The 15195-nt window shown below is 39.7% G+C and overlaps 1 protein-coding gene and 1 long non-coding RNA gene across 3 annotated transcripts in view; one reads left to right on the top strand and one right to left on the bottom strand.

Annotated features, from left to right (window-relative positions):
- Window positions 1-264: 264 nt before the first annotated feature.
- The window catches only part of matn4 (matrilin 4), a 39908-nt gene continuing 24977 nt past the window's right edge, over window positions 265-15195 (bottom strand). The window contains exons 5-17 of one of the 2 annotated variants that reach the window (XM_050037563.1): window positions 14819-15050; window positions 13123-13245; window positions 12212-12334; window positions 10778-10900; window positions 10191-10313; window positions 9486-9608; window positions 8428-8550; window positions 6410-6507; window positions 5592-5723; window positions 5143-5326; window positions 4868-5020; window positions 2821-2923; window positions 265-1754 (exon numbers count right to left, since the gene is read on the bottom strand). In XM_050037563.1, the coding sequence (XP_049893520.1) occupies window positions 1694-1754; window positions 2821-2923; window positions 4868-5020; window positions 5143-5326; window positions 5592-5723; window positions 6410-6507; window positions 8428-8550; window positions 9486-9608; window positions 10191-10313; window positions 10778-10900; window positions 12212-12334; window positions 13123-13245; window positions 14819-15050 (1701 nt within the window). In that variant the 3' untranslated portion in view covers window positions 265-1693. The remainder of the gene's footprint in view (window positions 1755-2820; window positions 2924-4867; window positions 5021-5142; window positions 5327-5591; window positions 5724-6409; window positions 6508-8427; window positions 8551-9485; window positions 9609-10190; window positions 10314-10777; window positions 10901-12211; window positions 12335-13122; window positions 13246-14818; window positions 15051-15195) is intronic. The other variant, XM_050037564.1, reaches the window with a different exon arrangement.
- LOC126385715 (uncharacterized) lies at window positions 13257-14898 on the top strand. The gene is made up of 3 exons (XR_007569438.1): window positions 13257-13388; window positions 13526-13613; window positions 14794-14898. It is a non-coding gene; the product is annotated as an uncharacterized LOC126385715 (long non-coding RNA).

The following is a 15195-nucleotide window of genomic DNA, read 5'->3' as shown; positions in this document are numbered from 1 at the left end:
CAAAACAGAACCTGCTTCTCATGCTCTTTTGATTTTTTTCCTTTAATATTTTCTGTCGTTTGCTGTAGTATTTGTATAATCTTCATCTCCACTGAACTAAATACTGATGTTAAGATGCTGTTTTTCAACCTGAGAGTTCTTGTTCACCTGCAAAATGTCACAGAAAGAGAAACAACATGTCTACGAACACATTTTCTTAATAAGACACCAAATTCTGAAGTAAAAACAGAAACTGGAAATATAAAACACGTTACTCAAAAGTGAAAAGTTCACTCTTTTATTGCCTTCTGTGCTGTAATACAGGGATCCATCAGAAAAGTAAAAAAAGGTAAAGCTATTGGAAAATATACAAAAACATAGAGACATTCAAATATAAAAGGGTATATTTTTATACAAAACTACAAGAGTGAGATGATCTACCAAAGTTAATTTACATACAGCGCCCTGTGAGGCCTCCCTGTTAGTCTAATGTGACTGGATTATAACAGACTGCTCAGACACTGCTGATGATGTGATGGACCACTTTAGGGCAAAGAGAAAAATATCAAACACTTTTTTATTTCCAATACTCAGACATGTTAAGGGCACTGTAAGACAAAATTTAGAAAGTGCACAGTAGAGAATGAATTTGATTTTTAAAAGGTAAGACCATATTTGTTCTGACTACAAAAATACTGAGTCCTGTCACAATTGGTTCATCACATTTTCTCAGACCACAGCTTTATGAACGACACTTCAGACTTTATAACATCCCTTTTTGTTTTAAATTCAAACCGCTTTTCTCTTTGAAACTGTCGGACCTGTGATCGAACAAGTAATGACTTTGTATGAAAATGACTCGAGCCAATTTGAAATTGGGAGTGGTAACAACACTTCATTTTTATAACTCCTTTTTTAATTTAAATTTGCTATTCTACTGTGGTAGAAAAAAACAATCTGCTATAAATACATCATAATAAAACTTAACAAACCGTACAAAACAGATCAAGTATAAACAGGGCACTGACAGACGGAGGGTGTGTGTGTGTGTGTGTGTGTGTGTGTGTGTATGAATGACACAGTCTGTGTGATGAACATTTTTCACTGAATAATATTTTGTGCTTCCATCTAATATCTACAGTACACTGATTACATCTAGTTTACAAAGATAGCCTACAAACCCGTGTGTGTGTGTGTGTGTGTGTGTGTGTGTGTGTGTGTGTGTGTGTGTGTGTGTGTGTGTGTGCGACTGTTATAACATGTGTTACATGATGACTATCAGTAACAAATGTTAAACAGTCTTGAATTCATCCTTAATGTAGGTACACTGAAAACACAGATGTTCTGGGAATCTTGGAAATGTAATATCCATCTGTTTTATGAAAGCATGTTTTTCATCTTAACAGCTGGTTCTCTTGGTGACGTGTGGGAAAGTTTCTGTAGTTTTTTCTTTTCTTTTTTTTTAAAAGACAAAAAGTGTACAGTTGGGTCTTTTACATCTACACCAGAATTATGATTCTGTCACAAGCTTTCAGATAAATGTCGTCCTCATGAGCATGACAAGGAACAGACCGTCTGAAAGCTACAAAGGCTTTGTGAAAAGACACTTTGGTTTTGTCCATTGATTTGGAAGGTTTCTGATGCTCCCTCCTCTTCCTCACTCTGTTATTCTCCCTCTGTGGCGTCCCGTTAGCTCACTGTGATGATGATTAGATCACTTCCTGGAGAGAAGTTGGTTCTCCAGCTGCTCCAGACGAGCAGTCATCCCAGACAGTAGACAGGTGATTAAGGAATGATAATGATATAAAGGTATTCACTGTGAGTCTGCTCATAAATACATGCATGAACAAATATTTATTGGAAATTAAGACATCTGTTTTTGTTTTTGAAAAAAAGATGCTTTCAGGTAATTTTTGGTAGACCACATCTAGCACCGTTTACATGCTATGTTTTGTTTTGTTTTTTTCTTTTTGTCCTCAAATCTATTGTTGTCAAAGTGGACGCATGGTAGGCGCGCTCAAAGTGAGAGCAATTCTGTCCCAGTGTGCAAACATTTCCAAGTGCCTATTTTCCAGAGTGCAACGGTTATGTTGTGAGATACACAAAGTTAAACTGTTGGAAGGCATCAGTGTGCACCGCATGTCATGTGAGAACGAACAACCAATTGTAGTCAGCAGATACCTTTCCCTTCTTTTGTAAGCATCATTCTGTTGTAAATACGAAGGAGAAATCGATCATTGCAGAATATCAGCAGCGTTATTCCTTAGTTTAGTTTCTTTATTTAGTTTTACCTGATTTTTATGTCGCACTGTGGGACTTGGAACAGTTGTGGGAAAAATTTGGAACTAAAAAGATCTGTTTATACAAACAAATTGTTGTGCATCCGTTGCAGTACAAAGTAGCAAAGAGTGCAAATAAATCAAAATATAAACAATAAAGACTAACAAGGTGCAAAAACCAAATGTGCATGATGTAAGATATGTGGGTTTGCTAACGGACCTCGCTCTACAGACTCAAGTCTAAATCAGTCAAAAGACAGCCGTAACTAAAGCCGCAGTTTCACATCTGTAACATCCATTATCTTTGCCTTTAAATCATTTTTATATTACCACTGAATCCATGACTGTAATTCTGCAGGATCCTCATACCGATGAACACACAGAAGAATACCAACCAAATTTGGTGTATTTACTCTGGTGTCTTGTGGGGACTTTTCTTATTGCAGATCACAATGAGTAAGTGAGTCTTCTTCCCCTGTCACAGAGGCTTCTACACAATATTTATTTAATTTTGTTTTGGTTTCTTGTGTTTGGATGAAGACATTTTTTTTAAAGGATATGTTTCTGTGTGAGCTGCTCCAGGCTGCTCATGGTGGCCTGCTGGAACTCCACCAGACTCTCACAGGCACACGGATCCTTCACCTCGATCTCCCCCTGACTCTCCTCTGCAAAGAAATAACGTCACAGACAAACAGTTTTACTTCATCTCTTTGTGACACTTCATACTTTCACCTCAACACATTTGTCTTTTGTTACTTACAGGAAAAACATATGATAGGCTCATAAAGCATGTTGCAGTTTAGATTGCCCTTATGAAACAACAAATTAAAACTCTAAATCACAGGCCTCTTTGTTTAATAAAGTAATATTATCATATTTTTGGTATTATGTTTTGTAATTGCTTCACACTGCTGTGCATTTTCTACTTCTGTCAGCAGATGGAGCCAGAGAACAAGACATCACAGTGACCTGCTGACAGGTTTCACATGTGAGTCTCATCTTTTACATTTTCCTTATGTTGAACAAAGTCTTTTGAAAATATTACAATTAATATTTTTTCACAATAATGTTTATGATACTGAAATAAAGCAAATTAAAAAGTACAATGTGACAAAAGAGTTGAAAGTAGACATTCCCCCTGTAGGTTGTATCATGGGCCTGTACAGTGTGCTGCATTATGGTTATATTTCTGCCATTTTATGCACCGAACCTCTTCAATTAATCATTTATTTTATAACCCATAATATATATTTTTTTTAATGCAAAGCAATTTCAGCCACCATACAACATACAGTTTGTTAATCTGTAGTGAAGTAAAGGTTGTTACTTTACAACTGATTTTTCAATCAACTGTACACAGACATTAAGACAATGATCAGTGACCATTTGGGTGCTTTTAAATATTAAACAGCAGTCACTAAGATTTCCATCCCTGTTAAGCAGTGGAATATTTAGGAGTGTTGTATGTTTCCTCGTTTATATTGCTCGTTTAAAGCCCTATTCACACAGGACTAGTATTACCTGGTGACCTCTGGTCATTTGTAATAATTGTAAAGGTTGTCTGAGATTTTAATCCTGTACCATCTGCCATGTCTGTAATTTGCCGAATAATATTTCTGCTGCAAATTACCTCCTATATTTCTCCAAACACAGGTTATGGGATGATATTCGTCCTGTGTGAATCTGCATCTGGGTGATTTGGGGTCTTATTTAGGTTTTTTGTTTTCTGCGGGCCTCTTTTCTGCCTCTTCCCTGGTCGGAAATGGTGGAGGCTGATGTTGGCAACTGTAAATGACAGTTTTGACAGCCCTTTGGGTGGAAGAGGTTCATTTAGCGACACAGTGTGGAGACCCATTGCCAGAAAGAGCAAGCTTAAACCCATCCAAAGAGCGAAATCTCAAAAGAGATGAGATTAGATGAGATGTGACAATTTGTGTCACATTCGGTTCTGCCTTTTTACCCCACTAAAAAAAGTGGTTAAAGGAGCAGTGTGTAGGATTTAGGGGGACTTCATGGTGAGCACTGCAACTAGCTGAAACTTCCTCTGGTTAGAATTCCTTCATTGTTCATTGTTCAGGAAGTTTTTTTCATCGGTAGCCAAATTGTCCACAGAGGTCTCTTCCTCTCCAAAACAAACAGACCAGATGATTGAAACGGATAAAACACTGAATAAAGCAGTTAAATGTTACAAATCAGTGTTTGTTTGATGCTGTTTGGCGCTTGGGACGGGCCCCGTCCCCAACACCTGCTCACCTTTGTTCTCTGAGAACTTAAAAAACAGACGCTCAGGGTTTTTTACCAAGAGCTGAATTCCCTGCTGAGGCCTCCTCCTCTCCAAAACAAATGTTTCACATTAAAAAAAAAAAAGTGTTTTTCCTACACTGCTCATGGCAGCTGGTCTTCTGACTACAGTTGCCAACGTGAAAACTTGAATGTCCCTGTCTAGAGACAGTGTTTCAGTAAATACAGTAAAATACAGACTTTGCTTATCCTGTGGAAATGTGCCACATGAAACTCAGTGGTGGGGGGTCATTTTTAAATCACACGAGGTCCCCTGGTAACACCAGTCCTGTGCGAACAGGACTTAAGTCAGGCGTAGTATCTTGTACCTGGGCAGACGTTCAGTTTGAGGTTCTCAGCGATGGTGCTGATGGCCGTGAAGTCGGTGGTGTAATAGAAATGTTTCTCCACAGGCTCAGATGCAATTTCACGAAGCTCATCCTCCACAGCTTTTCCAACACCCACGGCGTACATGGTGATACCTGCGTACATGCACATAAACATACACGTCACGAACGTACTTCTGCAGGGACCGGACTCAGAGTATTACCCTAAAAATACAAAATGTAGTGCTGGTTCGACCCTCACACCAGTTGAGCCTTACCAGCTTCTTTGGCCTTCTTGGCGTACTCTGTGATGTCGTCCTGTGAGCGTCCGTCTGTGAAGACCAGTCCAATTCGAGGGATGTTGCGGCTGGAAGGACGAGCGCCCTCCGCCTCTGAGAAGCTGTTCTCCAGCATGTGTTTCAGGGCCAGACCTGTCATAGTGCCTTTCTCCATGTAGTCAACCTAGACAAGGCCAAAACAGCAGTTCAAGTCCCAAGTGTCTGCATTTCTTATGGGCTCACACTAGAAAAGGACAAAGAAGCTGTTCCTGCTGGACGCCCATGAAATAAAAGCCTGTAGTATGTTTGTACCAAAATAATTGATTGATTTCATTTCAGAAATACTTGTTAATACTTTCTGAACACCGGTAGCTGGTGATGCATCTGATAGTAGAACATAAAACTGAAGATCACTTGCAGGTGAAAACAGAGAAAAGCAACAACTTTACCTTCATGACTGCAGCTTTGATCTCGTCAGCAGTGTGGTACATGTTGAGAGGGAACTCTGTCCGGACCCGGCTGGAGTACTGAACCAGACCGACTCTGGTGCCATGTGCAGACACATCCAGAGAGTCCACAACCTGGGGGCACAAGGCACAGATACTTGATCAGTGTACCTCCATGTTTACCTCGGCCAAAGGAGATTGTTTTCAGCTCGGTTTGTGCATTTGTTTGTCAGTTTGTCAGCAGGATTACAGAAAAACTACTGACCAGATTTTCATGAAACTTGGTGAAAATTAAGTATTGGTCAACGAAGAAGTCATTAAATTTTGGAGTGGATCTGAATCACATGGCGAATCCACAGATATTTTTTTATTTGCAATATACGACATTCGTAGTCTGGGTCTGGATTACACATGGCAGTCACCTCAGACGTCACAAGCAAAGGTGGAGGTGGCTCACACTGGCAGCAGTGTTGACAAAGCTAAAGGTGTGATCATATGGCGGTGCTCATACAGGACAGTATGATGAATATTTGAGCTTTTGTTGACCAATTGTTTGTTACACAATTGGATTACCTTATTTTGATACCTGTTAAGTGATACCAGTTCTCTGTCTGCCCCGGGAGCAGCTTGCCGACACAACCAATCAGCTGTTAGCTGTAAACAAACATCTGCTCTGTGTAGGAAATAATTATTCTTGCAGATAAATAACTAGATTTGAATGTGTTAAATTATATTCCGTTCTTTTGTCGTTGTTATTTTTGTAAAGTGCAATACACAATGACATCAAAATACTGTAGTTGTTATATGACACCATGTCCCACCTGGTTTACAAACTTTTTGACCAGCTCAAAGTTTTGGGGGCGGACACTCTTGGAGCCGTCAATCAGAAGCACCAGGTCGATGTTGGCTGACTTACAGGCTGAAGGAGAGAGAGAGACGGAGGATAGATACTGACAATATACACAGTCATAAGTTTGCTTTTTTAAAATTCACCACAAGTATTTTTTCTATTGCACAGAAATAGCAAAATGATTTGAGGTACAGTAATATAGACACATGCATATTTGTCAGCTTCTCTGTACATATCTAACTCTAAATGCTTTAACAACAAAATGTACAGGATTCACATCAAATGTGTTTATGTTACTGTAAGTGTTCATTATAAAGAAAATTCTAGTTTTGCACATGCTGTTATTAAACTGTCAGATCTTCAGTATCAGATTTCAGTTTAGCCTGAAAAATTAATTAGCTGTAGTCTTAATATGTGCATTTGAGGAAGTCAGTCATTCAGTCCAAAACTATGTTGGTAACACAAATACAGGATTCCCATGGTCATGAAATTCCTCGAAAATGTATGAAATTGGAAAAACAGTCTTCCAGATCTGGCAATGGTTTGAAATTAACAAAATGTTTTGGAAATGTTTTGAGCATACAGTTTGTCTGTTGTTAAAAACATAATTAAAAAATACCAAATCATGTATAATGTTATGTGAAGTATGTTTCTTGTATTTCTATTTTAAAATCTAGTGCTGCTCTGCATGACATGAGGGCAATCAGTTTTAATTTATTAAGTTATCACGTACACTCAGGTTCAGACAAGGTTGCAAGACAATAATCAGACATGTCCATAAAACAAACATTTACTTAACAAGAAAGACATGCATACAAACTTGTCAAAATTATAATCTAAACACATGTCAAAGTGCATTGACATCTTTAGGCTCTTGGTTCTGTATCCCCCAAAGAGGGGCGCAGCCTTGACGTTTTGTGAAGTACCCTTATGTACCCTGTCTAATGAGCGAGGAAAGTCATCTGCAAATGCCTTGGAAGTGCATGTTCAATAATGGATGGCTGTATCACTAGATAGGCCGACCTACTCTAAACGACAGTACTTAAATAAAGTCATGGTAACAAGTATTAAGTGGTAAAAATGTGTGGGAACCCTGTGTGACGATTTGTTGAGAAAAAAAGAACAGACTATTTTGTCTCAGCCTTATTTTTCCATTACTGCTGCTTTCTCTTTGGAAAATGAACGATATGTCCTCAGTATAAAATATCAGCTGACTGATAGATCTGTATTATTCAAATTTTCAGACATAACAAAATAAGACAGAAATTATATTTCGCTCACAGGTTCTCTGGTTACTATGAGAGTTGCCGTGGTGACAGAGGATGTGTTGCAGTTATCTGGAGCAGTTGGAGCAGTTGTCTCCAAGTATAAATCTTGGATGGATGATGAATGAGACCGTCTGCACGGCCACAAATCTTCAAATAGAGGATACTGGCAGGCTCAGTCTCCCCAGAGGAAAAGAAAACTCAAAAGAAGATCCCATCTTTGTCCAGCCAGGTCCTGCCAGACATAACTGAGCTGCTTTTAACATCAGCATGGGATTGGGTTTATTTTCACACAGATATTTCTCATCTCCAGAGAAATAACCCTCCTTCTCCTATTCTAATCCTAATCTCAGCTCTTGATGTTTTTCTCCTTTGCAGAGCTCATCTGAGTGATCGAAGACAAATGTGATGGGATTCAGAGGTTCTGCTCCACCTAAATACTTCACCTGCAACGCTTCTTCGGGTCCTGCAGGACCTGCAGGGTCTTCATGCCCCTGCAGCCCCCTGACTGCAGCACAGTGGTGAGTTGCTCCATTATTCTATGAAGTTGTGTTTCATGACTCTGAGTGATAAGTGTTATAATGAGGTCTGCTTTGGGAAACAGTGAACCTGTCCATTATTGCGCACAGTGGTCAACAGTCTTGTCAACAGTCAGTACCTCCGTGTTTGCTCAGCCAGGTCAGATGATTTTATATGATACGGATTATTATCAGAGTAGACTTACTGCCGCAGCTCTTTCCGTCCTCCTGCAGCAGTTGTCCTTCAGGACAGATGCAGTAGTAAGATCCTGGAGTGCTCACACACTGGTGCTCACAGCCGTGCTCCACTGTGTTACACAGGTTCATGTCTGCAAATACACACAGATTACATATAAATTACACCTGTACAAATACATACTTTTAACAATTTGGTACTTTATCATTGCCATTTTTATTTAATCTTTACTTAACACATGAGATAAGTTCATTTGTGTACTGTCTATGTAAGGCCACTATAAATGCTTGTTTTTGTCACTGACAGGCTCAGATTATTATTCTAAGTAACTGACATTATGGAGAGGATTTCTACAAAGACAGACATTTATTAGATTCTTTTTGTATAACCAGGAACAGCCCCTAAATCACCATCACCAAACACACCAGACTAAGACAAGAGTCATTTTATCATCTTAAAGCAAACTTCATTCAGAGTGCACAAAAACAAAATAAAACTAACAATAACCATCTTTGTTCGCTTTTGCACTCCTCCAACAATCACCAACTCTGGTTTGGTTGAAATAAATCCTCAGTTCAACCAGTTTGGTGTGAAAATAAGCTGCCTCTATACACGCTAAATGGAATCTGGTGGGTTTGGTGATGGCGATTTTGGGGCTGAGTAAGGATCTTACTCTTTAACGAAAAGGTCTGTCTCTGTAGGGATCCTTTCCATAATGTTGTCAGACACTTAGAATAATTATCTGAGCCTGTCAGTGATGAAACCAACCACTTTTAGTGGATGTTCGTTGATGACGCACAAATGGCCAGAGTGGTTACATTGCAGCCTGTTTGGCCGCGGCCAGCTGCAGCGCTCTCTCTCAATACTGGGTCAGTTTCAAAAAGTGTTGTCTCCATTAGTCACTTAGATGCTAAAACATAGGAAAACAGGGTCCAGGTTGATTCTTGACAACAAACTGAAGCTGAGGTAAATCTTTAAGTCAGGGATAAAAGAGTGAGATCTCACATAAGATGAGCTGATGTAAAAACCCATGATATTAGTAAATGTTTTTGTGTGAGATTCACTGACTTGTGCAGGTCTTCTTGTCTTTGTTGAGTTTGAATCCTTTGTTGCAGTCACAGGTGAAGACGCCAGGAGCACTGATACAGATCTGCTCACAATCATGCTTTCCCTCGGCACACAGGTCAATGGCTGAATAACACACACACACACACACACACACACACACACACACACACACACACACACAAAGTTATTTCCACTTTGTCATTAATGGAACAGTGGAACATTTTTCTGTGTGTATATTGTTTTACATGTCTTCAAGCACAAGTTCAGGTTTAGCTAGAGGATCATGTATTTATTAGAAAGTACAAGAAGAAGAAATATGCTACTGATCACCCAGAGAAAGACAGTTATGTGTTGCAGCTACACAAACAAAATATTCTACAGCTTAAATAATCTGTTCATTATTAAGTAGTTGTCTAAAGTGGTGTATATTAAAACTGCTTATTTACCCCTGAACAACAGTCCAAAGATCTGAAAAGATTTAACATATTACGACATGAAACATAAGCAGCAAGTCTTCACATTTAAGAAGCTTTGAGGCAGAAACTGTTTTGTGTTGTTACTGACATTACAAATGGAGACAGAACAGGCCTCACTCCTGCTGCAGGATAGATGCACAAACAGGAGTTTCTCTTCATTGTAACTGTGTTTGTTACTGTTGGTGTGTGTACAGCTGTGTGTGTGCGTGTGCACGAGGGCCTGACTAACGTGCGCAGGTCTTCTTGTCTTCATTGAGTGTGTATCCTTTGTTGCAGTCGCAGGTGAAGACGCCCGGCGCGCTGACGCAGATTTGTTCACAGTCATGTTTCCCCTCAGCACACAGGTCAATGGCTAAATAACACACACACATTAAGTTAAAGTGTGTGTGTTTCTGTGCATTTATTTACACACATACTCACTCTTAAAATGAGCCAGTAGCCGGTATTTCAGTTTGTGGAGGGTTATGTGTTTCCACTGANGCTGACGCAGATTTGTTCACAGTCATGTTTCCCCTCAGCACACAGGTCAATAGCTAAATAACACACACACATTCAGTTAAAGTGTGTGTGTGTTTCTGTGCATTTATTTACACACATACTCACTCTTAAAATGAGCCAGTAGCCGGTACTTCAGTTTGTGGAGGGTTATGTGTTTCCACTGAAATCATGCATGTGTGTAAGCGGCTCTGTCAGGCAGGTTTTACTGTATAAAATCTGATCCTCACCTCCGTTACACCAGCGGCAGACAACACTGTGTGTTTTTATCTGTGTCATCAACAATGACCATGAGTTGTGTCTCACATGTGTGTTACTCACCCTGGCAGGTCTTGCCGTCGTCCAGCAGCCTGTAGCCCTCGTTACAGCGGCAGTGATAGCCATTGAGCACACTCACACACTCATGATCACAACTGTGGTTCCCAAACGAACAGTAGTCGATCACTGAGGGGAGGAAAGCAGCGAGGCCATAAGCAGCAGAGCGAACAGCAGCAACATGTGTGGGATTGCATCAATGTTCCCTTTGTCTCACTATAAATCTTACCTTAAACAAATCAGTCAATAATATGTTGAGTTCTGCTCCTTAAAGGGATAGTTCTGATCTTCTGCAGTGGGGTTGTACAGGTTTCTTTTCCATAGTTGATGTATTATCTACAGTGGATGCCAGTCGGCACGCCCCCAGCTTGGAGAGGTAAGCAGCAACGTCCAACATGGAAGTTGTTAATGGCTTCAGTTCACCATCTTTGAGCTTGTCAAAGCCTCCAGACTCCATTGAGAAAAACAGTATTTTTAGCTTGCTGAACACAGGAGCTGCTGGTCTACCGCTGCCTCGATAGGTAGTTTATTTGTGTTATTGTGTGACTTTGGTGAATCCGAACTAACTTGTTTTAAACGCCAAAGTCGCACAATAACACAAACAAATTGACATCAGTAGACCAGCAACTTCTGTGTTCAGCCATGTTAAATCACTGTTTTTCTCAATGAAGTCTGGCTTTTTAGAAAGTGATGTAACTGCTTCAGTTCTCCATCGTAAATCACTGTCTGATGCCAAGATAAAGCAATGAAAGTATTCTAAATATGGCAAACGCTAAAACTCCACAGGAGCACATTGCTTAGTTTCTGTGTCGGTACTCCTGCCTGCTTCTCCAAACTGGGGATGTGCTGACCGCCATCTACTGTAGATAATACACTGACTACAGATCACTTATTCATATAGTTCCACTTATATCTGAACTATGTCTTTAAGGTGATATATGTTGTTAGAGCAGCATGACACATTGTCTTTCAAAGCCCAAAATTACAACAAAAGTTATGGTTGAATGCAAATCAGGTTTTAAATATTTAAGATTTATGATTTACGAGTATGGCTGTTTTTTTTGTTTATCATATATCTTAGTGTTTTTATTTAACAATTTTCTTGTAAAAGAAGGATCTCAAGCCAGGATGTGCTGAAATATAAATTATTTAAGTAAGAGGACTTCTTTTATTGAGACAAAGGGAGGAACATGGTGCGAACCCAAAGTCAGCTTCATGAATCAGCAGAGAAATCATGAATCAGCAGTTTGTGAAGCTCAGAATCCATTTCAGCATGAACGAACATGAATTCAAGCCAAACACACTTCTTAATGTAAAGCCAGGAGCTATCAGCAGATGTTATCACACGTGTGTTGTGTGAAATGATACTAAATACATGTGTTGTATCATAGTTTCTACATGTGTTTTCTACATGTGTGTTTGTGTGTATGTGAGACTAACTTGAGCAGGTCTTCTTGTCGTCATTCAGTTTGTATCCTTTGTTGCAGTCGCAGGTGAATGAACCAGGAGAGCTGACGCAGATCTGTTCACAGTCGTGTTTCCCCTCAGCACACAGATTAATGGCTGAAACACACAAACACACACATGCCAGTTATTTATTGAGTAACTGCATTTTCATTCATTGTGGATTAATGAATAATTTCACCTTTTGCGTTCAAGCATCTTAAGCACTGGGTGAATTAATAAAACCTTTCATGTCAGGCGACATTTATACTGGTAGGAGTGTTGAAAGTCTTCCTCTCTTTGAATGTTCCTCTGAGCCTTTTAACCAAATTAACACTCTGTTTTTAAACAGAGGTTTTCAGACCGAGAGAGACGTGAGGTAATGACACTGTGTGAGGTGAAAGGGGCCGGCACATGCTTGTGTTCTGAAAACAACAGGAAGGTAATTATTGAGGTTTGGCCCACTTACCAACACAGTCAGCAGTGACTGAGACACAGCTTATGGAGGAACTCAAGGTAATTAACCCTTACCATGCAATAGCCACAATTTGAGTCAAACATCGTACTCCTTCTCAGAGAGGCATGTTCTTCCTCCATATGACTGCAGAACTTACCTGAGAATCATCACAGTTTTATGTTTTCTTCAGTATCAAAGTAAACCAGTGATAGCTGTCTGTACATTCAAGACTACACTGCAAACAGGAACTGCTAATAGCTAATTTGGCATACTTTTAATGGAGCTAAAACACAAACAAATTCAGGCAAAAAAAGTCTTAAGGTGTCTTTGAAAACCTCTGGTTAAAGTAAACGTGCCTCTAATGTAGAATAAACATGTTTCCAGTGAGTGTGTCAACCTAATTGTCCATATTGTTGATTTTATTTCTTGTGTGTGACCTTTTTTTTGTTACCTGCACATGTTTTCCCGTCATCATTCAGAGTGTATCCAGGCAGACAGAGGCAGTGGTAGGAGCCCGGGGAGCTCTCACAGATGTGCTCACAGCCGTGGTCCGACTCCAGACACAGATCCACACCTACAGCAGAGATGATATCCACTTCAGTAGCCAAAATAAGTATCAGCTGGAGGGTCATTATCAGTATTAAGGGTCCTACATGAACACACAAGTCTTTCATGAACACATTCTCACTGAATGATGTAGGCTGAGTTGGGAAAAAGGTGAGGTGTTTTACTTCTGTTGTAGCTCTGTACGACTTTGATTGTTTCTTCTAGCTTGTTTTTTATTCCACTCATTCTTCTTTCCTCTCAAACCTGGTGCCTACATTACCCACAATTCCACTTGACATTTGGGTCAGAGATTCAGGTGTGTCATGCTAACAGCAGCTACTGTATCCTGGAGCCTCTGGCCTGCAGCAGAGATGAGCAGAAGGCTGCAGCGGTCTGGTAAACTCACTTCTCTCTGACTCCACACCTAACATCTGTATACACACTTTAATGTGTAAGAAGGTTTCCCTTTAATGTTCTAGAGATGTACTTAATTAGATTTGATTTGAAACCACGTTTTTAGGGGCTTTACCAACATCAACTTCTTTGCACCACATCTACCAAGTGCTGAGAGGGAGTTACCTATGCTAATAGTTTTCTTATGATCAAATGGGATTTATCATTCAGCACACCTGGGTAAGAACACATCTGGATGGGTAAGAATACTTGGTGCAAATCTCGAGTTGACTTCTTTTATTTTTTCTCTCAACAAAAAGCTAAGAAGAAGTATAAGACATTTAAGAGAATGTTGCTGTATGAGGCCCCTTAAGTGTTTGTTTCATTTATTCTTTGTGTATTCATTCACTGTTTAAAACTTTGTCTGCTTTTGGTCTTCCTTTCCATCTCCCACTGAGGAAAACCAAAGATTTTTTTGACATCAGTCTAGATTAATAGCAGCAGGGGGAAATATCTTGCGCTTAAAGGATTTATGGATGCTGTTATGAAAAAGTATTAGGCTCTGTGTGGTTAGATGGGCATGGTGATTTTTTTCTATTCAGACTAGACATTCACTGTGTTTTTAAAGACAAAGAATCAGGTGTTGCCCCAGATGAAGCCAACAGCATGAAATTTAAATTCCAGAGACATGGCTGCAGGTTTTTACTTGTCTTATGTTGAGGTGGCTTCAAATAAAAGTAATCCATCAGTGGCATTAAGGTCTTTACTGGTTTCAGACTTCAGATTTTACAAAAATGTGATGTCAAATCCATAAAGCATTACTCCTCTCCTAGGGCAGGTATTTAATTTATGAGATGTATTTTAATCTGTAATGAATATGGTCTTGGGAGAGTAAGGATTTATGTTTCAATAAAATTTCCAGTCAAATTAATTTGTGAAAATGTTTTGCTCATCTCACATTTTGTACTGACATAAAACTGCACTTTCTGAAAAGAATTAATGTAACAAAACCTGAAATTATACAACTCATCCAAACCAAGTCAGAGTGAAACCTCATTTGATTTTGACGTCAATGACTTGTCTTACAGTAAACCAACCGTCTTCAAAGATCCTCTCGTGATTGAAAAAATGGTTTCGGCAAATATGTTAATGACACATAATGTGTACTTTGGATTTTCTACAGACAGTGGGGTTCCTTCCAGTCTTACCACAGAGCTTGTCCTGGAACTGCAGACCGAACTGGTGAATGAGGTCGAAGGACTCCACCAGAAAGACGTGGTCTTCAAAAGGTGGTGATGCCATCGCCCTCAGTGATGCCATATCAGCTCTGGCCACCCCCACAGCGTAAATCTCAATGCCTTTCTCTCTGGCCTCAGCTGCCACCTCCGCCACACGGTCCTGAGGACGCCCGTCCGTCACGATCACGGCGACGTTGGGGACCTGAAGGAGAGACAACAGGATCAGAGCTCAGGTAATGTAGAGAGGACATGGTGTTGTGTTACATTCATGGAAAAACTGTTTCAAAGGATCACAAAACTACGACAAGGACAAACTGAGACAAATTAAAATATACATTTTTTGCTTC

This window comes from Epinephelus moara, chromosome 24, assembly GCF_006386435.1.
Source record: "Epinephelus moara isolate mb chromosome 24, YSFRI_EMoa_1.0, whole genome shotgun sequence".
NCBI classification, from domain to species: Eukaryota; Metazoa; Chordata; class Actinopteri; order Perciformes; family Serranidae; genus Epinephelus; species Epinephelus moara.
Note: the sequence above shows the minus strand (reverse complement) of the source record. Positions and strands in the feature narration are given on the sequence as shown.